Source organism: Aegilops tauschii, chromosome 6 (genome assembly GCF_002575655.3).
Source record: "Aegilops tauschii subsp. strangulata cultivar AL8/78 chromosome 6, Aet v6.0, whole genome shotgun sequence".
NCBI classification, from domain to species: Eukaryota; Viridiplantae; Streptophyta; class Magnoliopsida; order Poales; family Poaceae; genus Aegilops; species Aegilops tauschii.
The window spans coordinates 462,529,581-462,556,596 of NC_053040.3; the positions used below are offsets into that span (position 1 = coordinate 462,529,581).

Here is a 27,016-nt window from a genome sequence, read left to right on the forward strand (position 1 = left end):
TGGTTACCTTCTCCTCGGAGATCGCGCCTCCTCGGAGAAGATCCTTCCAAGCGGATTCAAGACCCCCTCTTGGGTGGCCCGATCAAGACCTTCTTTCGGAGAAGAACCGGTTACCTCTTGTATTATCCTTTGTTGGATTCAGATCGTGTATCTCTTTGTGTTTCGAGGATCTAGCGCATGTGTGATTGTTCTTGTTGGTTTGAGTGATTCTCTCGTGTTTCCCCTCGTTTTCCTCCTCGTGTTCTTCGTGTTCATCACGGGATCCGCTCCTTTCGTGAAAGATCGGCCATCTAGGGTTCCACCCTACATCAGCTAGCATATTGATTTCTCCAAATGTTTCTGGGATACTTCCTACCAAAAAGTTGGAAGAAAGGTCCAGTTGATATGTTTGCTTTAGATGTGAAGCATCAATGGGTAGTGCACCAACAAAGGAATTGTGAGAAAAATTTAGTAGGATAAGTTTATCTAGGTTGAAAAGTCTCTTGGGTATCGTTGAACTTAGTTGGTTAAAAAATCAACAATTTTGAAGAATTTTTTTTACAAATTTGAAAAAAGCTTATCGAACCAGTCGAACAAAATAGAAAAAATGAAAAATGAAAAAGGAAGAAGAAAAAGATGAAAGTAATCACGTGAGGTTTGGTGGCGGGGTGCTTATTGCATCCTAGTTCGAAGCATGAGGTCGTCGGTTCGAGTCGCAACACACACTTGTACTTCTTTTCCATTTTGAAAAACAGAAAAGAGTAGATGGGTCATCCCGCGTAGAGGGGGGTATGTGCCCATTTACGAAAACGCCAATAACGGGTGCCTTCAGCGCCGAATAGGGTTTGCTGTTGGCTTATTCGCTAGCATGCACCGCGCTAAATTTTTTTGTGACAATGCACCGCGCTAAATTTTTTTGTGACAATGCACCGCGCTAAATAGGAGCTCCTTAAGCTACTTATATTAGCCCCCAAAACAGCCCAAACTCAGACGGGCCGACGGCAGCCTTTGGTAGGCCGTACCGTGCCTGTCCTGTTTAGGCCAGGCCGTGCCACGGTGGCCCATCTGGCCCCCAAGCTCGAATGTAATTGTCCCAAAATGAATTCCCCAAAGTCGGCCGCACGCGACACCAAGACCTCTCGGCTTTGGGGCCTAGCATTGAAGAGATCAAGCAGTTGCTTAACCAGTTCCTGCAGGTGAAGGTCACGTGAACGAAGCGAGAAGCCAATGGTGCCGCGGATAAATTAGCTAAAATAGGTTTAGGAGATGAGGTTTGTAATGTTTGGTGGGCTGTTCCACCGAAGTCTATTCTTCAGGTTCTCTCTGATGAGATCCCCAGCTACGTTTAATGAATATAAAGCGGCATTGATCCTAAAAAAAAGAGTCGGCCGCACGCGACACCGCCCTTTTCTTTTTCTTTTTCTTTGGAAAACCCCGACGAGCGGCTGGGCTCGGTTAGCCAAAGGAGCAAGCCCTAGCTCGCCCAAATCCCCGCTCCCCTCCCCCTCGCCGAACAAATGTCCGACCGCCGCCGCGACAGGGAGAGGCCCCGCGAGCGCGGCGGCTACGACCAGCCGCGGGAGCGCGACCACGACGCCGACCGCCACCGCGACCGGGACCGCGACGTCGACCGCCACCGGGACCGGGACCGCGGCCAGGACAAGGAGCGGGACCGGGACCGGGACTACCGCCGCGCCCGCAAGCGCTCGCGCTCCCGCTCCCCCTCGGCCGACAGGGACCGCGCCCGCCGCCACCGCTCCCACTCCCACTCCCACCCCCACCGGTCACGCTCCCCCGACGCCGGCCGCCACAAGCGCCGCCGCGAGGGGTCGCCCGTCGCCGACTCGAAGGAGGACAGGAAGCCGGATCCCCCCAAGGCCGCCGAGGAGGCGGCCGCCCCGGTGGGCGACGGGGACGTGGACGCGGAGGAGCTGGAGATGATGAAGATGATGGGGATCCCCGTCGGGTTCGACTCCACCAAGGGCAAGTACGTCCCCGGCGCCGACGTCAGCGGCGTGCGCGCCGTCACCAAGCGCCAGCCGCGGCAGTACATGAACCGCAGGGGCGGGTTCAACCGTCCCCTGCCGCCCGAGGTCAACCGCTGAGGAGGTAGGCTTCATATTTCCTTGCTCTCTTCTGTTTCAAACTCTTAACTGGTTTCAGTTCCTCATTTGCTTGCTGGGAAATTACGGCCTAATCTGAATAATATCGAAACGCATGTACCGCAGATCTGTTGAATATGCGTGGAGTGTAACTATCCTAAACCTGTTCCGCTGTTTGTGAATTTTGAATTGTGCTATTGTGCTAGAGATCTTTACTTCACCGTGGCAAAGAAAATAGAGCTCTTTATCTAGAAAAGTTATCGAGCAGCATGCTAGAACTGAGCTAGAACAAGTGCACAGCTCAAATTGACAGTGACGAGCACCGTATAATTATCTAATCCTGACTCTTTACTGAATGGGGTTGCACCATGTAAATGCTTGCTTTCTGACTCTTATGTTAAATGTCTGTTTACTGTCCTCTCTTTCGGGTACTATAAATGCGGCTAGTAGGGTTAGAAATTGTAGAGCCATAGAAGATAACATCTTGGGCATATACTTTGAAGTTAACACCATAGTTCTTATCTTGTTCATCTATTTGATTGAATCCCAACGTTTCTAGTAGTTCAGCATTTTCTGTTTGTAGACTATCTTCATTACGGTTTGCTTATCGCTCTGACCTACTGTTTGCTTCACCTGTCAAAAATTTACGAAACATGTCTGCTTTCCAAAAATTCAGCCACAAAACCATTTTGTTGTTTCTCTGTAGTTGAAATCCTACTAATCAGGTACTCCCTCTGTTCATAAATATAAGACGTTTTAGAGACTTACTAAGGCCTTGTACAATGCAAGGTGCTTAAGGATGTGCTTTGTAAAATAAACCGAGTTTTTTCTTAAGCAACAGTACTTAGCTCTACAGGAGGGGTGCCTAATTAAGCGTCTGCCCTCTACAAATAAGCACCGGTGCTTAAAAAAAGCCGGTTTATTTTTCTAAGCACCTCTCCTAAGCAACCTTGCATTGTACTTGTACAAGGTCCAGTGGCGGAGCCAGGGGGGATGAGCAGGGGCCTGCCCCCCCTCCCCCAAACGATCGAGCGAACATGAAGCAGGTATACGTAACTAGCGATATAATCGCACGCGCACACGTACTTGGCCCCCTCTATCTTAACGTGTATTCTGGAAAAAGGAATAAAAGAGCCCATGTAAAAGCCCACTACCGTCCAGATTGTTGGCCAGTTAGCCTCCGCTCTAGTCTCCTGGAAGCCACGTTCTCCTGTGATTAGCGTGTACCTGGGATTAGGCACGCCGCCGCCGCCGCCCTGTGCCCTTGCCGTCCGTCTGCCTCTACTCTCCCTGGCTCCCTGCTCTGCTGCTCATCATCTGATTCATACGCGTAGTCGGCGATGCAGCCTACTTCACTGATCCAGCCTTGAATTAGCCAAGGTTAACACATCACAATATACACCAATCTCTCCCAGTTCTCATCTTGATATTATATCAGATTTTAGTCATTTTTTTGTGTGTGATTTGAGATGCTACCAAGTATTCAAATCTTGTGCGCGTCTTAAAAATTATCGTGATGCAAATTAGTTTGTACGAGTTTCTATTGGTGAGGCAAAAAAATTCCTATGTCGAACGTATACAATATACCTAAATTCTAAGATCAAAATTTAGCTACTATGATTAGAAAAAACGCCAACAAACAGTTTTAAGATTATGTTGTTTTCTAAGCTGGTTGCTTCGAGTTTTCAACGTATTGAAATTTTCAATGAAGCCGATGTGGAAGTTCTTAACCTTGTTCTTGATGATTATCTTCTTCATTAGATTCTTTTTATCTACTTGCCTTGGCCCCCCTATACTCAAATCCTGGCTCCGCCCCTGACAAGGTCTAAAGTCCTTCAGATCCGGGAGATGATGGTGCTCTTTTCACTTATTTGTCACTGACAAGGTTATGTTAAATTGCTATACTGGGTATCTGGCTATAGGAAATGAGATGTTTTAAGTTTTAACTAATTCCGAGCAATCGCGTGACAGCATGTCTGATGTTTGTAAACCTTCACTTGCCTTGAATCTATTATCATTTCTTTTTGTAAGTTGTTCCTGAACACAACCCAGTTTGATTGCTTTCTGTATTGGGCTCTGTACTTCTAGCTTGTTATTACATTGATTGATTTTTTCATATTTTGTTGAGATCGTACAGTATGATTCAGATATAATTTGTGTAAAAAAGTCCGATAAGAATCCCAATGGGACCAGGAATCCCCAAAGCTTGTGAGCATTACATCTCCAGACAGATTTAGCACGAGACTAAAAATTATTTGTATAGACCACGAATTTTCAAACTTGTATCTCCTTTTGGGCTTGCGAAAATTAGCATCAGTAGACACCAAAATAGGGGTATGAGCACTGATGATGATAGAAGATTATAAACATTAGTGTTAGGGAAGAAACCACACCATTCAGCATTAACCAAGCACCTGTCTAGAAGTTCATAAATAGGTTTTGAAGAGTAACACCTGTTAGTCCAAGTATAGGTAGGACCACTAAAAATTAAATCAATTGACCACAATGATTAACAAGGGCACAAAAAGCACGCATACGGTATATATTAACATTAGGAGAGCTTTTGCCTACATCATAGAGAATGTTTGTGATCTCCCATATACTCCCTCCGTCCCAAAATAAGGTCTCAACTTTAGTAACTTTAGTATAAAGTTAAAGTTAGTATAAAGTTGAGACACTTATTTTGGGACGGAGGGAGTATAAGATAGGCTTGCCTAAGTTATCATACACAAAAGAGGCAATTTGATCCCAGATCTTACTAGTCTGATGGTGGTGGGGAGCACTGTAGATGCAAACTAGCGCAAACTCCACCTTAGTAGCCATTGTTTATAAAGCGCCCTGGCAGCGCCTTAGAAATATGCCCGCTTTAGGCGCTTAGGCGTCGGAGCGGGTGGTGCTCACTTTACAGCCTTATAAACCATTAGTACCTTTTCTTACAGCTGAAGGTAATATTCCACGGAAACTAGAAGTATGAACATCAACCTTGGGCATCATCATTCCACATGGGCCATACACCTCCTGAGCCGAGCCCCCCCCCCCCCCCCCCCTTCTGAAAGTACTATACTATGAACATTGAAACAGTTAACAGATTAGCCGAATTAACGTTAGAAGATTTGATTTCTTAAATGTAGGTTACCTGAGCATTAGTGGAGCACATTAGATTGGTAAGATATTCCCATTTTTTCACTGCCGAGACCCCTATCCATGCCTCGGCAATTCCAAGCAATTAGCTTCATGGCGCCACTTCCCCATCCACATCCTTATCTTCATCGTACTGATTTGTCCAAATGAATATATGTAAGTCCACTGTCTGTAAGTAATTTATTTTGAAGTTGCTTCTGTTGATTATTTATGGTATTAGATCTGATTGATGTTGTGAATGGATTTTGCGCCGGTAATATGTGGACTATTTATTAGTTGTACTCCTACAAATTAGCTCACTCAGAAAATTGTCAAACTCATGGATATGTGCTGTAACTATGCGCACATTGTTAAGGAGTACTGTTCATTTTCAGGTTAGCTAATGGAAATGTATGTCGTTTTGCAGGATCATGTATCACTGCAGTATACCTCGTTGTATCACTGCAGTATACCTCGTTGCTGGAATGCAAACTTGCGGTTGATTACTAGACTTCTTTGCTGGCCATAGCAAGGATTGAGCTTCTACTGTCTACCAAGCATGTATAACCTTGATGGCTAGTTACTTTGCCAAACTTTGCAGACTGAGACATGTAGTTCTCGTTTTCATCATTTGCTCTGTCGACATTCCAGGGAAAGATATTGGTGGCGTGTTTTTGGAAATGTGGTTTAGAAAATTACATGATGTTTCTGCACATAATTTGGTGAGCGTCAAGAGCAATGTTTGTATATTTCAACTGCCTCTCTATTGCCTGTGCTTACATTTGTGCTTCTATCTTAGTATGTTTTTCAGGCATGCACCACATGGAATGGAACTTGTGATGATGCAAATGTGTCCGCATCATTATTAGAGTTATGAAGATCATAATGCTGTTCTACGTATCTGCTGTACCATTGTTTTCATAGGACAACCGTGTGATTTTACCTGTTTCTGTGTGCTAAATTGGATTGATCTATGTCGGTGAATCATCGGTGCAACATGGCAAAAAAGAAGTCATTATTCCTTACAGATGGTTAATTTACAGGAATAGTTTGATTTCCACTAGGTAAATGTTTGCCCCTGGAGAATCATTCATCATTCTCCTCTGAAGTAGCAAACGATGTCCCACCTCCTCATGGCTCTCCCCAGCTGGAACTTCACCGGCAGGCACCCTTCAAAGCCGCCTTGATCCGCCCGGCGCTTGAGACTCTGTCGCCGCCCCCTATCTTTATCTGTGAGCCGTGCGCTCTGCATCGCCGGGGAAGGGCACAACGGCGGGAGGGCGCCCTCCCTCGGCGGGCTCTTGGGCTTCCCCGGCTCGTCCTCCCACCCAAACGGCACCTTCCCGGTCGCAGCGGAGTACACCCTCATAGACCGTCCCAGCTCATCGCTGCCGGAGCAGTGCTGCAGGAGATGGGTCGGCGAGGTGGTGGCCTCCATGGATTTCACCTTTGGTTTCTTGTGCTTTCGCCTCTGGTCGCACTCTCGTGTGATTTTGCCTATGGTCTTAACTGTGATTTCGCATCTGGTCTGACTCTCTTGGTGCAACGGCACGGCGGAGGAAGACCAGTTTATATAGGGCCAGGAAAGGGTCGCCGTCTCCATGGTGTGCTTGCTAGTGAAGGTTTGCTTTTCGCAAAGTCAAACGCTTGGGTTTAAGGCTGGCAAACGCAGCAAGGCAGCTTTTCTTGTGCTTTGGTTTGAAGATCACGGCGAGGAAAATGAGTGGCATGGCCGGCGGTAACGGTGGCAATTACGGTTGTGTAAAGCATGGCAGGAGCGGCGGCCACGGGGGTGGCTTGCTCCAGGTAATCTGTAATCTGGTACACGTTAATGGGTACTCAGGAGACAACATAGCCCTACTCTAGAGATTTCCAACAGGTTATTGTGGACAAGTGCGTTGTAGGCTCATGAATCTATCTGCAAAAGGAAGCAAGGAGACTGAGCACCTGCAGATGTGGTGAAGATTCACAACTGTGATGGACATATGCATACGCCGTCAATTTATTTTCTATCGTGTCATAACTGTTAACTAAAAAATTGGCGTATGTTCAGATGTCACTCAACATTTCCCTTCAATATAGCACTGGAATTCTCAGTAATCCACTTCTGAGCCCGGGCTCAGCTGCACCCATCCCGACGAAAAAAATCAAAACAAATTAAAGAAAAATTCAAACAATTCCAAATTTTGTGTGTGTGGTAGATATGCTTGAGGTTCGATCCAATTTTCAAATCATTTGGACATCTAAACAACTCTCGTCAAAAAAGACAAATCCGAGGTCTATAAAAATGTTTACTGTTCACGCACTGTTTTGACCTGATTTGTCTTTTTTTTGCTGAGAGCTGCTCAGATGTTCAAATGATCTAAAAATTGGAGCGAACCTCACACATCAAATTATCTACCACAATTTTTTTTGGAATTTTTTGAATTTTTCTAGTATTTGTTCTGATTTTGTTCCTGACCGGGTGCAGATGAGCCTGAGCACCGAAACGCCTCACTCTAAAATTCCGCACTATGTACAAAGTTGCCACTTCCGTCAGCTGACCGTCATGGTGATTGAGAAGATGATTTCCCCCTTACCCACACCTGGTAGTGATTTCAGCAAACAATGTAAAGATTCCGGAATAATTTTTATTTCGGAATTCATAATAAATATTAGCATGAAAATATGACATAGAAATCCATAATAATTTTACCATGAAAATAAACAAAGTTAAGGAATAATATCCCCTTATTAAGCATATGATCACAATTTCTCTAAAAGATTTCATCACTCGGGTGCATGCACACACTATTCTAAACGTCTACACTCATAATAAAAAGTTCACATTTTTAGTAAGTGTACAAACTATAGTAATTTTAGAACAATGTAGTAAAATAGTACTCCCACCGTCTCATAATGTATTGTGTATAGATTTTTTGCAAAGTCAAATTTCATAAACTTTGACTAAATTTATAGATTTTTTTCCTAAATTTAGAATACGAAATAAATATCATTAGAAATGTCATAAGACAATTTTCTTTTCATATTCTATTTGTTTGATTTTTTCCACTAACATTAATACCACTTACCCGCAAAAAATAAATGAGTAGAAGTGGGCACGGAAATTTAATACCATTTACCCGCAAAAAACAAATACTGCTCACATAATTACCCAATGTACACACACAAATATCTTCAATTTCTGATAAATATGTTTTTTTAAACAGGATCACATGCACCCACCCATGCATTTTCCATAAGGATGGATTCCTCTCAAATTCCTCAAAATAAGACAGTTCCTCTACAAAAACATCAAGCAATAGTAAATTCATCTCTAGCGGAAAATAGATGCGAAGAATTATGAGCATAAGTGCAGAGATACGTGAGCATCTAATTGATCATACTCGTATGCCAAGCTAGAGCATCCAAGACGAGAACAATCACAAACACCATGAATATCATCGTCCTCCAGAGAGGTCGGACACTGCCCCAAAGCTGGACATCAGCTGGGGGTAAGACATGACGGATGTGCTGAAACCGCTGTCCTGCATCAACCCCTGCATGTCCACGCTCAGCTGCGTCGTCTTCAGCTCCGGCAGCGGGGTCTCGCCGTCGAGGTACTGCGTGACTTCTCGCATGCTTGGCCTTGAACCAGGAAAGGGGTGCAGGCACAGAAGTCCTATCTTCAGCACGAGGCACGCTTCGTCAACGCCGTAGTCGCCCTGGAGCCGTGCGTCCACCGTCTTGCTAAGCAGCCGGTTGTTCCAGTGCTCCAGGACCCAGTCGACCAAGAAAACCTGATTTCCCTCTGCATCTTGCTTCATAGGCTTTTGCCCGCATGTAACTTCGAGAAGAAACATGCCGAAGGCATACACGTCGGTGCGAGGGGACGCCTTGCCTGTGCGCACTAGCTCGGGGGCAAGGTACCCCATCGTGCCCACCATGTGTGTGCTCTGTGGATCGGCGCCATGATCATATAACCGGGCAAGGCCGAAGTCACCGAGCCGGCCGTTCATCTCATCGTCGAGGAGGACGTTGCTTGCCTTGATGTCTCGGTGGATCACGACTTTCTCCCACTTCTCGTGGAGGTAGAGCAAGCCGGTAGCGATACCCTTGATGACCTGAAACCTCTGAGCCCAATTTAAGGTGGGCTTGTCGTCCTCTTGATAGTGTATGTATTTGTCGAGGCTGCCATTTGACATGTAGTCGTACACCAACATCAGCTCACCTTTCCGCCTGCAGTAACCAAGTAGCTGCACTAGGTTGCGATGTCGCAGCTTGCCGATGCTGACAACCTCGGCGATGAACTCCTTCATCCCTTGTCTTGACTCATGGGACATCTTCTTGACCGCGATCTCCTTCTTGGACAACCGAAGCACCCCTTTGTAAACCTCCCCGAACCCTCCTGCTCCAACTAGGTTCTTGCTCTTAAATCCTTGTGTGGCCTGGAATAAATCCTTGTACGAGAATCGGTGTGGACCGAACTCGCCCTCCCAATCCTCGCGCACCTCACTATACCTTCGTCTTCTTCGCACCATCAGAATGACAACGGTGCCGACAGAGATTATCAGTGCTGCAGTGGCCATGGGGAGGATGATCGCCAAGAGCTTGGACTGGGCCCTTTGTCGTAGACGAGGCACCTTTGGAAGCTTGGAGATGTCAATGGACGGAGCTGCTTGACCGTTCATGCCAAAGCTCCATCCAAGAACATAATGACGGGTGTTCATAATTTCAGCCGTGGATGAGAAACCAATATACGCCGTGTCCGTAAGCACGGCTGAGAGGTCATAGGCTGCGGACAACAGTGGCCTCGAGGGTTTTCCCATATGAAGTGGAGCCAAGGTCACATTGATCCTTGTTTCCTCCTCCTCATAGTCCACCCACAATTGCAGCTCTATTTGAGCATTCAGCGTCAAGTTCTTGAAGACGCCACTAGAGTCCTCATAGAAGCCAGCCTCGTGAGATTGCAAGGACAAAACGCTGTTGATGTCGATGCCGATGTGGTTGTCGTTGATGTCTTGCATGTCGGGGTTCTGGAAGGTGTCAACCTCGATAACAAAGAGGTTGTCATTGTTGTTCGGTTTCAGGATCCCAAAGTACTGCGTCAGCTGTGCATCCGAGAAATTCTTGCTTGGAGCGATGAAGAAGGCCAGGCCATTAGCGCTCACGCCAGGGTATGCGCCGACGATACAAAAGACGATGGTGGCCGAGAATGATTGCACTTTACCACCAGATGAATTGCGGAAGCGCAAAGGAGTAGGGTAAAGAGCATGGCTTTTGATATTGTTTGTGCCGTTGGACATATCAAGGAGGCCTCCTTGTGTGACCACGGCACCGCCGTCGAGGGCTAGGCTGGATTGTGTGAAGCCGGAGAAGATGAACTGGTCATCGCCGGCGGCAAAGGTTGCGAAGGCAAGGCCAAAAAAGGGAAGGAGGAGGGGTGGAAGGAATGACACACGCTTCATATTGGTCATCGCCGGAGGTTGTTTGTGGCTTGGAAGTTGCAACTACTCAACAAGTAGTATGCTCGATCCATGAGGTGTTTCATTGCCCATTGCAACTCTGCAACTTCGTTTAAGGTTACACACAGCAGCGTGCTTTATAATTACATCAAGCTCCCTTCCATGTCTATGCTGCTATTTTTCAATACCCTGCGCCCATTCTATGTACTATTTTTCAACATGCATAAGGTGGTCATTATCTATCAATGCTTTTGTAGAGGAACATAATCTTTTAAAAACCCTAGAAGAGAGCTATCTATCTAATGTCTAAGCTAAGGGTGTGTGGTAGTTTGCTTGCATCACAGACAAAAATATTGGTGTATTAGCATAGAAATTAATGTGCCGGAGTTAAACATAAAGACGGCCGCAAGACAAGGCCCCATGACACTCTCATGATGACGACCCAGGAGGCGACGCAAACGCTAGCCACCACCACTACTCTCCCCTTCTGCCATCATTGAAGGACAAAGCCGAGCGAAGCCCGTGCGGCTGATGGCAGCGACGGGGTCCTTGCTTGCGGCGGAGGGTGGCTCTCGGACACAGCACCAGGATCCTCACGGAAAACAGCGGCGGCGATGGGGTGCCCTTCGACAGCGGTTGCGACTCTCCTAGTTCTGCAAGGTAAAGAGTGATCACTTGACAAGGGTATTTCCAGGCCTTTTCCCTTCGTTTTTCTCCACATCGGGATGCCTTTTGACTAATCCAACAACACTCATTCCTGCTTCTCGGGCTGTTCCCCCATGGTGTTGGGTGCTAATTATAAGGCTTGGGGATGTCACCACGTACAGCTCATTATATTTTTCTCTGTTTTCCATTGTGTTGTACAGTATTTGATTACTATTTGCCTTATAAAATTACGGACAAACTTCTATAGTCACTTTATATCATGTAAACTGGGACAACCAGACAGAAAGTATACCGTTGAATTTTAAAGATGGACAAGAACCCAAAAATAAACTTGATGCATAATTCCACGCGTGGATGAACAATGCGCTCTAAATATGACTTCTTACTATTACTTTGGGATGACAGGAAATTGGCAGCTTCGCTCCAGAGTTACATCAACCTTCCTAATTTTCTGCTGTTCATGCTGAAATTTATTATGCCGTTACATCAATGGCAGAGGATCTCAGTCAACCTTTTCTAGTATTCCGTGCAGTAAAAATCTACCGTAAGAAACCGTCAGATTCTAACAAGATGGTGCGGAAAATTTGTCAGGACGCAATACTGTTCTGTAGGATTTTCAACAGCAAATTTCCAATACGTATTTGAAAAAAGCGCTGATAGGTAACGGTCAACAATGGGTGTAGAATGTTGAAAAATTTGCATCTAACAGTCCATCTTTAGATGTACTCCCTCCATTCTAAAATAGATAACCCAACTTTATACTATTTTAAGTTAGTACAAAGTTGAGTCGTCTACTTTGGAACGGAGGGAGTACCTGTTTACTTTTTAAGTCTGAATGGTCCAAATTTATTACAAATAATACTTAGAAGATCATCTGCCGTTGCTGTAACGGCATAACAAATTTCAACACAAACAACAGAAGATTAGGAAGGTTGGTGGAGACCGTCTGGACTTGGCACTCTGAAGTGTGAGCTGCCAGTTTCCCATCACCATCCCAAGTTAAGTCACCAATTAGAAGTCACAACCCGAGAGTATTACTACACACTGTCTTGGATCATGCACTGTAAACGATCAGACGCGGCAATGGCAACGGGCTGCTCTTCGACAGGGCTGCGATTCTCCTAGTCCTGTGAGGTGAAGAGTGATCGTTGGGTAAGGGGGTGACATTTTCTCTTTGTTTTTCACGACATCAGGATACCTTTTAATTAATCCAACAACACTATTCCTGCTTCTCGGGTTGTGTCCATGGTGTTGGTGCTAAGTATAAGGCTTGAGGATGTCACTACGTATAGCTCATTTCCTGTTCTCTTTCTTTGCTTCTGTGCTACGTTCTATAGCTGTTGTGTTGCATTAGACTACTAGTTGCCTTAAAAAAAATACGGACAAACTTTTATAGTCATTTATCATGTATAAACTAGGACAACCGAACTGAAAGTATGCCGTTGAATTTTAAAGATGGACAAGAACTGAAAAATAAACTTGATGCATAATTTCGTGCGTGGGTGAACAATATGCGATAAATGTGACTTCTGACGATTACCTTGGGATGACAGGAAATTGGCAGCTCACGCTTCAGAGTTCCATCGACCTTTCCTAATCTTCTGATGTTTGTGCTGAAATTTGTTATGCCGTGGCAGAGGATCTCAATCAACCTTTTCTAGTATTCTGTGCAGTAAAAATCGACCCAAAGAAACTGTCAGCTTCTAACAAGATGATGCGAAAAATTTGTCTGGATCCAATACTGTTCTTTAGGATTTGCTATACCAAATTTTCAAGATGTATATTTAGAAAAGCGCCGATAGGTAACAGTCAACAATGGGTGTAGAAAAAAAAAATGGGTGTAGAATGTAGAAAATTTTGCGTCGAACAGTCCATCTTTAGGTGTACCTGTTTACTTTTAAGTCTGATGATGTAAGTTTAATTACTACACATAATACTTAGAAAAAGTAGATTGAGATATTCTGCGGTTCTGCCATTGCTGTCGGCATAACAAATTTCAACACGAACATCAGAAGATTAGGAATGTTGATGGAGATCATCTGGACTTGGCACTGAGAAGTGTGAGCTGCCAGTTTCCCATCATCCCAGTTAGTCACCAAAAGTCACAGCCAGAGAATACTACACACCGTCTTAGATCATGCACCGCATCCACGCATGGAATTATGTGCATCAAGTTTCCTATTCAGTTCTTGTCCATCTTTCATTTCAACGTAATACTTTTTGTCTGGTTGACAAAGCTTACATGACAGAAGACTACAGAAAGGTTGCTCGCACATCGATGTTCAAGTTAATCTAAATCAATGTTTTTGTCTGTGACGCAAGCAAAACCACCACACATTAGCTTAGACAGATAAAGCTGGATCAAAGCTCTGTTCTAGAGCTAACCTAACAAAAAGAAAGGCATACCGGTCGTGACTCGTGAGAAAACTATATGCAATGCTGAGAGTCCTCCGACTGATAAATGGGCGAGTAGAGTAAGAAGTCCGGCGTTGCCCAACTATAAAAACATTCATACGTGCACCTGCTTATGCCCATGCTCATGACCATGTCTGGCATAAAGCATCTCTCCTTTCTGCTATTCAAGCTACTACTCTCTCTTGGCCTCAGCGTGGCACCACCCTTCGTCGCCGCCGATGAGCACCAGTTCAGCTACTCCGGCTTTTCCAACACTAACCTCACCCTCGACGGTGCGGCCTCGGTCACACCCAACGGGTTGCTTATGCTTACCAATGGCACGTCCAGGAGCATGGGGCGTGCCTTCTACCCTGATCCGCTGCGCTTCCACAATTTGTCCAATGGGGCTGTACAGTCCTTCTGCGTCTCATTCGTCTTCGCCATGGTCTCCATCTACAAGGACTTGAGCAGCAATGGCATCGCCATGTTCATTGCGCCGAGCAAGAATTTGTCCACGGCGATGCGGATGCAGTACTTGGGCCTTCTCAGCAATCAGAATGATGGCAATCAGACAAACCACATCTTCGCAATCGAGCTAGACACCTTCCAGAACTGGGAGCTCCAAGACATGAATGACAACCATGTTGGTATTGACATCAACAGTCTCCGCTCCATACAATCCCATGATGCCGGTTTCTACCATGACAAGAATGGCACCTTCCAGAGTTTGAGTCTCGATAGCCAAGAGGTGATGCAGGTCTGGGTGGACTACCATGGAGAGAAGATGCAGATCGACGCCACCATGGCTCCTCTCGGCATGGCCAAACCTACAAGACCAATAGTATCAGCCAACTACAACCTCTCAAGCGTGCTCACAGATGTGGCATACATCGGCTTCTCATCTGCAGAAGGCAAGATAACGAAGCACTATGTGCTCGGTTGGAGTTTTGGCATGAACAGTCCTGCTCCAGCTATCAATCTCACCATGCTGCCAAAACTACCCCTTGGTCCTCGTAGCAAGGGTGGTCGACGTCGTCTCTGGGTATTGGAGATCATTCTACCACTAGCAACGGCAGCACTCATCCTGTCTGTGGCTGCCGTTGTTTCCCTACTTGTGCGGAGGCATTTCAGGTATGCAGAAGTACGTGACGACTGGGAGGTCGAATACGGCCCACACCGCTTCTCGTACAAGGATTTGTTCCGTGCAACAGAAGGATTTGACAACAAAAACCTCCTAGGGACCGGAGGATTTGGAAGAGTATACAGAGGAGAGCTGTCAAGGTCCAAACTAATGGTAGCTGTAAAGAGGGTGTCGCATGACTCCAGGCAAGGCATGAAGGAATTCATAGCAGAAATTGTCAGCATTGGCCGCCTTCAGAATCCAAATCTTGTGCACTTACTTGGCTATTGCAGGCGTCAAGGTGAGCTCCTGTTAGTGTATGAGTACATGCCCAAAGGAAGCCTCGATAAGTACTTGTATGGTGAAGTGGACAACTCCACATTAAGTTGGGACCAAAGGATTTGGATCATCAGGGGCATTGCATCTGCATTGATTTATCTCCACGAGGAGTGGGAGAAAGTGGTCGTCCACCGAGACATCAAGGCAAGCAATGTGCTCCTCGATGATGAGTTGAATGCACGGTTGGGTGATTTCGGTCTAGCAAGGTTGTATGATCATGGTGTTGAGCAAGAAACTACTCGTGTCGTTGGCACCATTGGATACATTGCTCCGGAGCTAGCACGCACGGGCAAGGGTACTCCTCTTACCGACGTATTTGCCTTTGGTGTATTTATTCTGGAGGTCACTTGTGGACAAAGACCTATCATGCAGAGCACACAAGATGAGCAGGTCATGTTGGTTGATTGGGCGCTTGAGCATGTGCAACAAGGGTCACTAGATGATGCAATAGATATAAGGCTTAAAGGGCAGTACAATGCCAGCGAGGCACATCTGGCACTGAAGCTAGGACTACTGTGCTCACACCCATTTGCATGTGCAAGGCCTAGCATGCGGCAAGTGATCCAATACCTAGATGGGCATATTGAACCACCACAGCTACCAGCACACCAGAGCTTCCAAGCACTAGCCTTGATGCAAAATGAAGGGTTCGATTCATACATCATGTCATATCCTTCATCAAAGAGTGTTGGCACAATGTCAAGCATTTCAGGAGGAAGATGAGCACTATGTTTGATGGTGCTCAGAGTGCTTACTTATATTGCACATGTGATGAGGCATGTACGTACGTTCTTACCTTCGATAGCTAGATTTGTTGCTTCATGAACAAGATTGATAGGTCTGGTAGAATGATAAGTGCCATCTGAATAAAGAGTTTATAATAGGAGGCTCACCTGAGCCGCAGAGCTATAAAGTCTGTAATATATAAATGTCATAGTTATGTGGTTTCTTCATAAAATGTTTTGTGATTGCTTATTCTTCGTGAATCTGAATATTTATTTATTTGTTTCTCGTGCACATCTTGCATTTGTTTGGGATCCTCTATTACCTGGTGATATATGTAGACAGATTGAAATTGAGTTGTCAAAATTTCAATCCTGTCAGCTTCAGTGCTCAAAACAGTAAAATTATCACTTCACACTTGTAGCACAATCCTGTCCAAAAAAAAAAAACGAATCCTTAGGCATCTATCCTCTGAGTCCCAAGAAAGGTTGTTCTGATCTATGGCCCAGAAAGGAATTCAATACATCCAAATTACAAAAACAAGCATTACCTTGATTGGCGACTCGGTGCCTGAAGATGGTGTAAGAATATGTTCACCAACAACAAAGTTCTGATGACGCATACATATGCCTTTGGTTTATCCACAACGTTACACCAATCACGTGCAAGTATGTGGGCTGAAAACATAGGATTTCATCAATTTAAAGGTTATATACTTTTGTAAAAGCAAACATGTACACGGAAAAGGGCATGCCAATCAACCTATGTCGTGCTGCCACATATCATCTACAGATTTAACCAACCCATTTAGGCATTTACGCACTAGCTGGGATTGTAGAGAGAAACTACAGTGCGGGCTGCGACAGTTATGATATGCCCTAGCGACATTAGTAAGGTTGTTGTTTAGTTGTTTACACAGTCATAGAGCAAATGGCCAGAGAACACTTGGTATGTGAAACAGAGTTTTCTGCGATCCACCAGTATTGCAATATTCTACTGTACTTGTGTAACTCTATGAATAGCATGCGAGTTAATAACGGACGGCTCAAACTGAAAAATCATCAAAGAGGTCCAAGATGGCAACATACATGGTCAGAGCAATTCAAAGGATCCTAAACAGTTGTGATATCTGGAGAAGGCACTGGGTCGATCACAAAACAAATGTCTGACATGCAACTCACGGACAGCGCCATGAGAATCATCATGTGTGGTTTCAAATCCTCTCTGAGAAGCTACGATTGTCATCCATTGCATCACACCAGATGCTAGTGCAGAGGGACATATACTCCAAGTTTAAAAAATCAGGAGCATCGATGCATGGAGAAAACGATCCCCTACTGTGGAACAATAGCATTCCAGGTATCTTCCACTTCTGCTAGGTGATGATACCAGTATGGAGGCAGATTTGTACTCCCTCCGTCTGAAAAAACTTGTCCCAAACTTGTTTCTTAAATGAATGTATTTAGCACTAACTTGATGCTAGATACATCCATTTGAGGAACAAGCTTTTTCGGACGGAGGGAGTACTATACAGCAGTGGAAATCACTTAAATCGGCGATGTGGGACTGAATATATCTCAGTGTAGTACAGACTGTGCTACAGTCCAGGTAGTTCTTACCCGAGCCCGAGAGACAGGCGGCGCCTGCCCCAGCCCGCTCCGCCGCGCGCGCGCTGTCCACAACGGCGCCTGTCCCTCCGCCTCCTCCATCACTCCCGTTGCCGGCGCCGGTGCTCGCCGGCCACCATCGGCCCCCTCAACCCTATCTCCAGCTGGTCCCAGTTCACTCCGGCGCACGAGAGGTCGCGGAGTGCAGATATAAAGAAGCAAAAACAAGCTTGGAGAGACGGAGGAAGGACGGCGACGTGGAGGACGACGGGAGCGCCGACCGCCGATGGGAGCTACAGCGCCCGCAGGCGTGTTGAGCGGGCCGTGGCCCAACAGCTCCGCATGATCCGAAAAGAAAAAACACATTGAGATCTTCGTCATTGGATTTTCGCATTGAGATCTTCAAAAATAAATCCCGTATTAATAGGTTACGATGAACCTTTTAAAAAAATAGAAAAAACACACAAAAAATCCAAAATTGAAAACAAATGGGAAAAGAAAGATAAAGGAAAAAACAGGAAGCCGGAAGCACAATTGTGCTTTTTTCATTTAAATTTTATAAGCATAGTTATGTTTTTCCCTTTTTGAAAAGCATTTATTGTGCTTTTTCCGTTTTTGAGAAACACAATATGCTTCTCGTGGAAGCACAGGCTAAGTATATTTTTTTCTCTTTCAAAAAGCACAGTTATGTTGTTCCCTTTTCAAAAGGGCACAAGTTATGCTTCTCGCGAAAGCACAAATATGCTTTCTCTTATGAGAAGCACAAGCCCTGCTTTCAGAAAATACTAAAGGAAAATCACCAAAACCCATAAAAGAACCCCAAAAACACATGCAGAAAACAAAACTAAAATCCCAAGGGTGCACCAGTGCACGACACGTTTTTTTTGTTTGAGGTGTACCAGCGCGACACGAGGTGGCGGCTGGACACACCACTTGATACACTCCAAGCCCACCAAAAGTGACTGTTGGGTTTCCCTACGGAAAACCCTCTAATTAGTTGCTCCCGTTAGTGGTTTAGACAAAAACCAGCACCCACTGTTCATGGAAAAAAAATAAACTTCTGGGCTTTTTTACAGATTAGAAATATATACATCTGAAACTGTTTGTAGATTTGAATTTAAGAATATGAAATATCTCAGATTTGAAAAAATATATTCATGAATTTAAAAAGTATCCACCAAAACAAAAAAAATCATGAATCTAAAAAGAAATCATGAACTAAAAAATCTAGAATGAAAAAATGTTCAAGATATTTTTGAAATATTCAAAAATTTAAAACGTTCACAGGTTTGAAAATGATCATAATTTTTATAACATTTTCATAACTTTTAAATTGTAAAAATAAAAACTAGATACAACGCGAGAAAAACAGAACGAGAAAACAGAAGCAATCTTTTTTTAGGGGTAACATAAACAGGCGAAAACTTCACAAAACCGGAGGGTGTCGCCAAATAGCATTTTCCCAGGGCGACGAGGATGCATGGCTTGAGGTGGCTTACTTGGGTGAGCTTAGCTTTATGCGCCTCATTTTCTACCATATGACTTGATTTCTCCCTCTTGTACGTCAAAAGAATAAAAATAAAGCAACGAATTGCCTCGTCAATTTTTTGAATAAAGAAGCTGCCACGTAAGTTTGTTACAAATATTAACCCAAAAAAGAAAGATCAAAGCAACATGTTGTAGTTTCTATCTTAGGTTATAGCAAATTTTCTCCTCCAGACTTCACTGACGAGTCTGTGCATTCGCCTCCCCTCTACATGTCACTCCGGCGGCCGGCAGCGGAGAGGGGAATCCCGGTGCCTCTGCTCCGGTTAGTAGTTAGGTTACAGTTTTTTAATCCTCGCAGGTGCGGCGCTCGGGCGGATTGTGGCATTTCTTCTTTGAGTTTGTCTTACGGGCTTCGATCCCCATCGAGTTTGTACATTTGGATGTACTTGACGGAGCTTCGGTATAGATTCCTGTCGTCTACTTGGGGCGATGATGTTATGGTTTCTCGTCATTTGCTGAGATTTGGTGTCAAGTGATTCAGATCTATGCAAGAGTTCGACGACGACAACTGTGGCTCCACGGCGCTAGCCCTTAGGGGGGCGGGCACGAAAACTTTCAGGCTACCATCAACAAGGTCAAGCTGGCTCCAGTAGGGGGATGACAACAACAGCGCGTTTCGTCGACAGTTGTGGTCATTCGGTGGTCTTGAAATCTTGATGTAATTTTTATTATGTTTGAAATGTTTTGTACTTATGGTGAACTTTTATACTAGATTTGATCCTTTCCACCAAAAATAGCACTACGCCAGCTAGTGAAATCCAAAACATCCCGAGCCACTGCCATCAGCCGGCTCCAGACTACATGCTCACAACAAAGCAGAGCTATCAAACACATGCTTCAAAAAACTCGACCACGTAAATACTACAGACTCCACCGAAACAAGATCACAAATTATAGCGCCACTCATCAATACGTCTTGATCTTAAGCATGATAAGTGCGAGTTGGTTAGCTCAAACTTCAATTCAACCCGTGCAGAAGCAAGAGCAACTCACACATATGCTTCAAAAACTTAAACTCGGGTTTGTTAGTTCCATGGCAAGAAACCTGACCATACGGGCGCAACTAATTTCACAAAAGTAGCTCTAAATTGATGTATGTAGCTGCTCAGAAGTCATCATCATAAGCACGATTAATGGCATATATGAATATGAATGATTGCAATTTTAAAAGTATAAGTCTTTGATCAAAGAAACACGTTCCAAAATATAAGGTGTATTGTTTTTAAAAAAAATCAAACTTGTGCATGTTTGACCAAGTTTTTAGAAAAGAAAAGTATTAATATCCAGAATACACATTTGTATCATTAGAACCATCATGAAAAGTATTTTCGTGTTTCTTTATTTTGAATGAGGATGTTGATATTTCATTCTATAATCTTGGTCATACATACATACCTTTGGTTTTCACGGAACTTTATGCACCTTATATTTTGGAACAAAGGGAGTAGTGAACATTGGGAAGTGATCACAGTGATTGATCTACACCAACTGCATATGGATGACAATGGACATGGAGATGGGGACGGTGTGGGTGAAGATGCTCCCAATGATGCCTTCATGTTGGTGGTGGTGATGATGATGATGACAACGAATTCCCTCGGCCCAAGGTGCCAAATAAGAACGATAAACCCTTCTGGAGAGAAACTAGGGCTTCATGGTGGCGACTGGCTCAAAAAATACGTGAAAAATGGCATGTCTGTGGAGGATGAAAGGGTGCTAACCTCGAAAGTAAAACATAATGCAGATCTGGTGGCCCCCACATGGCCTTGTCATGCGGTCCTTCCTTAGGTCGTGGGGGTCCCCTAGGCCTCCCCTAGGTGAGTCCCTCTGGCTCCCGATTCATTATTCCTCATCTATCAACAATGTATATTCGATGGATTTCTCCTCGAGCCTAGGAGTGTCGTTTTCTCCATTTTTCGGCAATCAGTGTTTTGGTCTCCTCCAGATGGAAATATGTAAATGCAATGGACATAACAATGAATTGTAGCAAAGATCATTGATGTTCATAATAGATTAGCAATTTATATTTATGAAATAATGATGCAAAATGCATGTATCATGAGCATTCAGATCCTTCACCCTTGATAGAATATCATATCTCTGCAAACTATGAACCACCTCAAGACACCACGTGGCCGTTTTGATATAGGGATCACCTGCTAATGTTCATGCCTTGCAACGCGCCAGGGCTACAAGTTTTACCAGATCCAAGTTACCCAGGAACTCCCATCTCAGATACGGAACCACGCACATTGGTCTTCAAGACACCACACCCACTTTGAAACTACCCTAACATCCCATCTCTACCTGCTTAATCTCCTTTTAGCTCGTCCAAAAATAGGTTACGAAGTAACACATTGGTAAAGAACTCTGAAGAGCCCCTCGTAGATGTCCTTGTGCCATCCAGATCACCCATGTCGTAGCATTTATGAACTTCTCCAATCTTAGTGTGCTCCATCATCACATGAATTCGCCGCCTCATTTCGGGTTCAGAGCTCATGCTCATATCTCGAGTGAGCTCTGCATCAACAAAAATCCTAGAACATCATGCACACATCCATGGTTTATAGCACTGTATCGACGAATCACCGTCATGGATCAACCGCACCATCCTAAGCGACTCCTCAAGCCTAGCGTGCGGACGAGAAGGTGGCACTGGAACGAAGTCAACTATTGCACTCAGTGGTGGAGACCAGGTGTTTTTTACACCTGACAACCTAAGTTTGCAAGTTGTAGTGTTTTTTCCTTTTTATTGGACAATCCTGGTATCCTCCCACACGTTCGTAGACCGACCCATTGTTCTTTCTCTCATCATTTTTGGGAAGGTTTGATTCGAGAACCTTCCCTCGAGCGAAAATTTCATTTTCTAATTTCTTTTATGATTTTACAACTTTTATTCTTATTTTTTTTATTTTTCTCATTTTATTTTCCTTCCTTTTTATTTTAAAATCATGAATATTCTTTGAAATTAATTAATGATTTTTTTAAATTTTCAAACATTTTTTTGGATCCACACGTATTTTTCAAAATAATATTTTTCTAAAACATGTATTCTTAATTCATGAACATTATTTCAAATTTGGGAACATTGTTTTGAATCCACGAACATTCTTTCATAGCCTAGATTGTTTTGAATCCATGAACGCTTAGAAAAATTTACAATTTTTTTGAAAACTAATGAACATTTTTTAAATTCAGGAAAAAATAAATATCAAACATTTTTAATTCACATTTTTTTAAAATTCCGGTTTTTGGCTTTTAAATATTTTAAAAATCAAGGATTTTTTCCCAAATTCCTGAAAGCTATTTGAAACCCACAAAAAATATTTTTTTTGTAATGTATTTCAATGGAAACCTTCGGAAATAACAAAATCCAGCCAGAAAAAGAGCCGCTGGCAAAATGCTTTGTAGTAGATTTTTTTTCTTTCGAGAATACTGCCAATAAGCTTGTCGAAAGAAAAGAAAGAAGAGATAGGGATTGGGGGCCCAGCCAAGCCTAGAGCAACCCAATGAACGAGTATGATGGAAGAGGCCGGTCCGGAGACGTGACCCGAGTCCGACGCGAGGGGGCTCCTGGATTTGGTTAGGGTTCGCCTGGACATACATATCCAGCGAGAGAGCGAGTTTCTCAACAACAACAACAAAATCCAGCGAGAGAGGGGGACAGAAATTCCCAACACTAATCCTAACCCTAACCCACGAGGAGAGATCGGCGAGAGAGATCCAGCGATGGGCTACGAGGGTTTTCTCTTCACCCCGTTCCAGGCGGAGGAGGAGCAGGCGGAGGCGTTCGTCAGGGCCACCAGGGCGGAGCCGGAGAAGGAAGCGGCGATCCTCAAGGCCAAGGAGGAGGCGGAGGCGGACCAGGAGCAGGCGTCCCTCAAGGCCAAGGCGGGGAAGGAGCCGGGGTGCGGCTCCAAGAGGAAGGCGGAGGAGGGCCACGAGGAGGCACCGCCGGCAGTTGACGTGATGATACAATTTAATGGCGAGGATGACTCGGAGGACGAGTTCTACAAGGCGTGCATGGCGGACGACTCGTTCGACTACGACTCGGACGACGACCTGGAAGTGTGCGCCGCCAAGTGCGAGGCGTCGTTCGAGCGCTGCATGGAGGCCGCCTGCTACGCTCGCTCGCTACCCTCGGTTGGTGGGCAAGGGCAAGGTGGCGAATGCTGATGCTGATGAGTCTCTTGTGGTGTGAGAAGCTGAGATCATTGCTCTTGTGTGCAGTTCACCAATTCTATGCTGTCTACTAGTACCAACTACCAACCATGTATCTACCCATATATCTCTACTATTAAAGGAGGATCGAACGTGGTGATGGTTCGACCTCGTTCGATCCCCTCCTCCCTTCGAACTAAAACCATCACGCGGGCCACGCGCCCGGCCGCATCAGCCTAAAAATCGCCAACTCGGCCCATGTACGAGATCCACATCCGAAAAACACAGATCAGCCCTTTCCTCCCCTCGTACGATAGCACGCACGAAAAAAAATCTACCGAAAACCTCGCGCACCACACCGAAGCAAAAACAGGGCAGAACACCTTCTCCCCGACCCAATCTCCATCTCCAGAACAAGACCTCTCTCCCAATCCCGAACTACCCACGAAAAACAAGAGAAAATCCCGCACATCTCCACGACACCCACGATCTCCCCCGATCCAGGCGACGAACATCCCTGCCGCCCTACACCATGCCGAGAGATGGGAAGCGGGCCCGTCCTTTGAGAAGGAGGTGTCACCGGAGGTCCCATCTGCCTCTTCCCTTCGCCCAGGCACGCCGACCCGTCGTTAACCAGTGGCGGAGGTGTCGACGAGTTCGTCCCGGGCCTGCGCGTGGAGCACGTGAACGGCTCCATGCCAATCCTGGTGTTACTCAACATCGACCTCGAGACGGCCGGCTGGGGGTTCCTTCTTGCCGTTGAGGACTTCCACGACTGAGTCCACAGTACCACCCAGTAAGCTCTTTTTCTTCCTTTTCATCTCTGAAATTTAGTTTAGTTCTCTTCTTGATCTGGTTCCTAATACAGAACTCGAGCCCGATCTTGATTTCTTGGTTATGTCCTGCACTATTGTTGTTGATACAAATTCATCGAATAACTTCTAATGAAGACGGAATAATAATAGTTATATTGTTCTTCTATTTCACGACTTACTGTGATTTCTTCATGGTTTGTGCCAAGTACGGTGCAGGTTCATGTGCCCCTGCTAACCGTCATATTTTTCAGGTTAAAGAAAAGGTATGGGCATGGACCTCTAATATTTCTCTATACATTTGACAATTTGATTATTTCTCAAAAAAGATAGTAAATCCATCATTGCTGATATGTAGATGTAGGAGAAATTATATTTTTCAGTTTTGTAACTACTGACGGAGTTTTGCGTTCTTTGTAGCAGAAATTTGATAGTCTTGTTTATTTTGTTTCGCCATTCTCTACATATAGTCTTCTTGTTGTGATGGATAGGCCACGGGGGCAACAATCGGAAGAGAGTTTCGCGGATGGGGTGGATAACTGACGAGGTTACACGTATGGCTGTAGCGGTACATCAGACTTAACTTCATATTTCTCGCTGGCAATAATTTCCTCTTTATGTTTTGGTTTTGCTCAGTATCCCATGTGTCAGTTCTGCATGTATTTTATTTGTTTACTGAAACTATGAGCAGTAGTACATCAGAGTAGTTACTGAAAATACTCCTACTACAGGAGGTATTGCATATGGTTATGGCAGAGAATGCAACTTGTTTTCTGATTTTTATCTGATATATCCATATTTGTGTTTGCTGTAACAGTGATTCAATACCAAGGTCAGGATAAGGTGGAAGACTGTGTAAGCTCCACAATGCCGAAACTTTTGGTAACCATCTGTTTACTTCTTCCGACTATTCATTGACCAATATATCCTGAAAATTAGCTACTATGATGTACTAAAATGCTGCTCAATCGAGAGCTTTCTGTACACACATCTACCTAATATCTGTGTGTTGCTACTTAAGATGATGCTGGATGTAGTACATGCATTTTTTGTTAATTCCAGCCTTAAGATGTTGCTCTCAAATTTATATAAAAAGTTAGTTCTATAAAATTGTTATGAAGTGTACTTCACTTGATCATAACAATTTCTACAGAGTATTTTAATGTTTTTCAAATAAAAAGTATGTGTTTAAAATAATAACATTAAGTATCTTTAGATTTTGTTCAGTAAATCACTGCAGACAGACGTATGTCTTTATGTAGCATTTTATAGTGAGGTAGTGGCACAGGTAAGTATATACGAGATGTACCTTGTGTTCACATAACCTTTTCCCAAGAAGGAAAATACTACAAAGGTCTTAATGCTACATCGTAGTTATTTTATTTATATTCATTATATACTCCCTCTCTAGCAAAATAAGTGTCTCAACTTAAGTTAAAGTTGAGACATTTATTTTGGGACGGAGGGAATAGAATACATTTCATGCCTTGCAGGCTTGGTTCCTTCACTATCAATTGAGTACTTCCGTTTGTTCCACTATAACTATATTGGAGGCAAACATAATGTTGATATACCCGTGATTGATAAATTTAAGAAAACACTGGAAAGTGGAAACCATGATGCTGATATACATGTGACTGATAGTTCATGCAGTGTTGCATATTAGTACATCTATATGCTCTTATATTTCTTTACGGAGGGAGTACTACTTTAGTCTTCAGACTTCACTAAAGAGGACAAAAATCTACATTCTTCCAACTTAGTTTTATCTTCACTATTGTTTTCTGGTTCTATTTTTCAAATTATAAACCACTTCTTTGGTTCGAAGGAAGAAACTCCATTGCTGCTTAGGACTTGGTGGTGAGTAATTTAAAAGGGCATGGTAACTATGACTATACATAACTATTCATGGCTTATTTTTGTTTTGAAACTACAACTACATGTTAGATCTCATATGGATATACATGCACCAAGTATTTCATGTGTCCATTGTTAAAATAGAAAACCATAAAAAATGATGTTATGTTTTGAATAGAACACACAAACTCAACTAAGTACATTTGTGAAATCCTATGCAGAAGAGAATATATTTTCTTTTAAGCTAGGTATGCTGATGAACACCTTGAAGAGGATTGCTCTCACATTTGAAGAAGTTTTAACAGTCCACTATTTATGGGATTCTGAAGGAAGGTTTGTTCCAACATCTATCTCTGTCATTGGGCTGAACACGGCAGACCTAAGGGAACATTATATTTATATCCTTAGTCGGAAGCTTGGGAAGGGCCAAGTTGGGACTGCATACTTCTGCACTGAGATAAGTACATCTGAGCTGAAGGTTGTAGAGCTTGCAGGAATTGTTGTCAGCGCTTTGCCTATGTGCTATTCACAAGAATATTTTATAAGTAAAAACATTCTAGAGAAATCATGTGATTCGATAAATTTCAAATTTTTAAATACCTACTTTTTATTAATTGTTTTAATTCTACATAGTTTCTGCGATATCCTTGATTTTTTTTCTAAATTTTTGTGCATTTTCTGATTTCTCATTTGATTTTATCATGCATGGTGAGCTTTAGATATGAGACAGGCCTGTGGTTAGAGGGCAGTAGGTTTCCGAAAGCAAGGAGTGAATGAAGACGTCTGCATGAGGCCAAGGCATGATACTGTTAGAAAGTACCCCCTCTGTCCGAAAATACTTGTCGTGGAAATGTGTAAAAATGAATGCATCTAAAACTAAAATATGACTAGATACATCCATTCCCCCGACAAGTATTTCCGGACGGAGGGAGTACGTATGTATTATTCAACGTATGTGTTCAAGTGACTATTATTCCATTTCCAAATCATGTGGTTTTGTCAAAACAAGTGGAGGGATTTTAAGAAGATCATTGTCATTATGTCAGTAAGGTGATGAAGAGGGTGGATATCGGTCTACAGACATAGAAGAGTGAAACATGTTTATCTTCTTTCAAAGTCGATTTCTGAATAGAAAAAGTATTCA

At 43.9% G+C, this 27,016-nt stretch overlaps 3 protein-coding genes and 1 long non-coding RNA gene across 8 annotated transcripts; 2 read left to right on the forward strand and 2 right to left on the reverse strand.

Annotated features, from left to right (window-relative positions):
* Window positions 1-1,389: 1,389 nt before the first annotated feature.
* On the forward strand, window positions 1,390-6,226 carry LOC109755764 (uncharacterized). 5 transcript variants are annotated; one of them, XR_005760775.3, is made up of 4 exons: window positions 1,390-2,088; window positions 5,629-5,762; window positions 5,853-5,923; window positions 6,001-6,226. XR_005760775.3 is itself a non-coding variant. In XM_020314656.4 (2 exons), the coding sequence occupies exon 1, from the start codon at window positions 1,497-1,499 to the stop codon at window positions 2,082-2,084; it is 588 nt and encodes a 195-aa protein (XP_020170245.1). In that variant the 5' UTR covers window positions 1,390-1,496; the 3' UTR covers window positions 2,085-2,088; window positions 5,629-5,956. The 5 variants fall into 5 exon arrangements, 1 of the variants encoding a protein (XP_020170245.1); XR_012188189.1 differs by having other exon boundaries at window positions 6,013-6,226; XR_012188187.1 differs by having other exon boundaries at window positions 5,629-5,923.
* Window positions 6,227-8,355: 2,129 nt separating this feature from the next.
* Window positions 8,356-11,321, reverse strand: LOC109755762 (L-type lectin-domain containing receptor kinase SIT2-like). Its single transcript, XM_040392960.2, has one exon. It carries the CDS (start codon window positions 10,655-10,657, stop codon window positions 8,642-8,644), a length of 2,016 nt encoding a protein of 671 aa, XP_040248894.1. The 5' UTR covers window positions 10,658-11,321; the 3' UTR covers window positions 8,356-8,641.
* Window positions 11,322-11,519: 198 nt separating this feature from the next.
* On the reverse strand, window positions 11,520-18,023 carry LOC123494380 (uncharacterized). The gene is made up of 4 exons (XR_006665659.2): window positions 17,507-18,023; window positions 16,438-16,564; window positions 16,213-16,318; window positions 11,520-12,976 (listed from the first exon to the last, which is right to left on the reverse strand). It is a non-coding gene; the product is annotated as an uncharacterized lncRNA (long non-coding RNA).
* On the forward strand, window positions 13,278-16,219 carry LOC109755756 (L-type lectin-domain containing receptor kinase SIT2-like). Its single transcript, XM_020314647.3, has one exon. It carries the CDS (start codon window positions 13,839-13,841, stop codon window positions 15,885-15,887), a length of 2,049 nt encoding a protein of 682 aa, XP_020170236.2. The 5' UTR covers window positions 13,278-13,838; the 3' UTR covers window positions 15,888-16,219.
* Window positions 18,024-27,016: the final 8,993 nt, after the last annotated feature.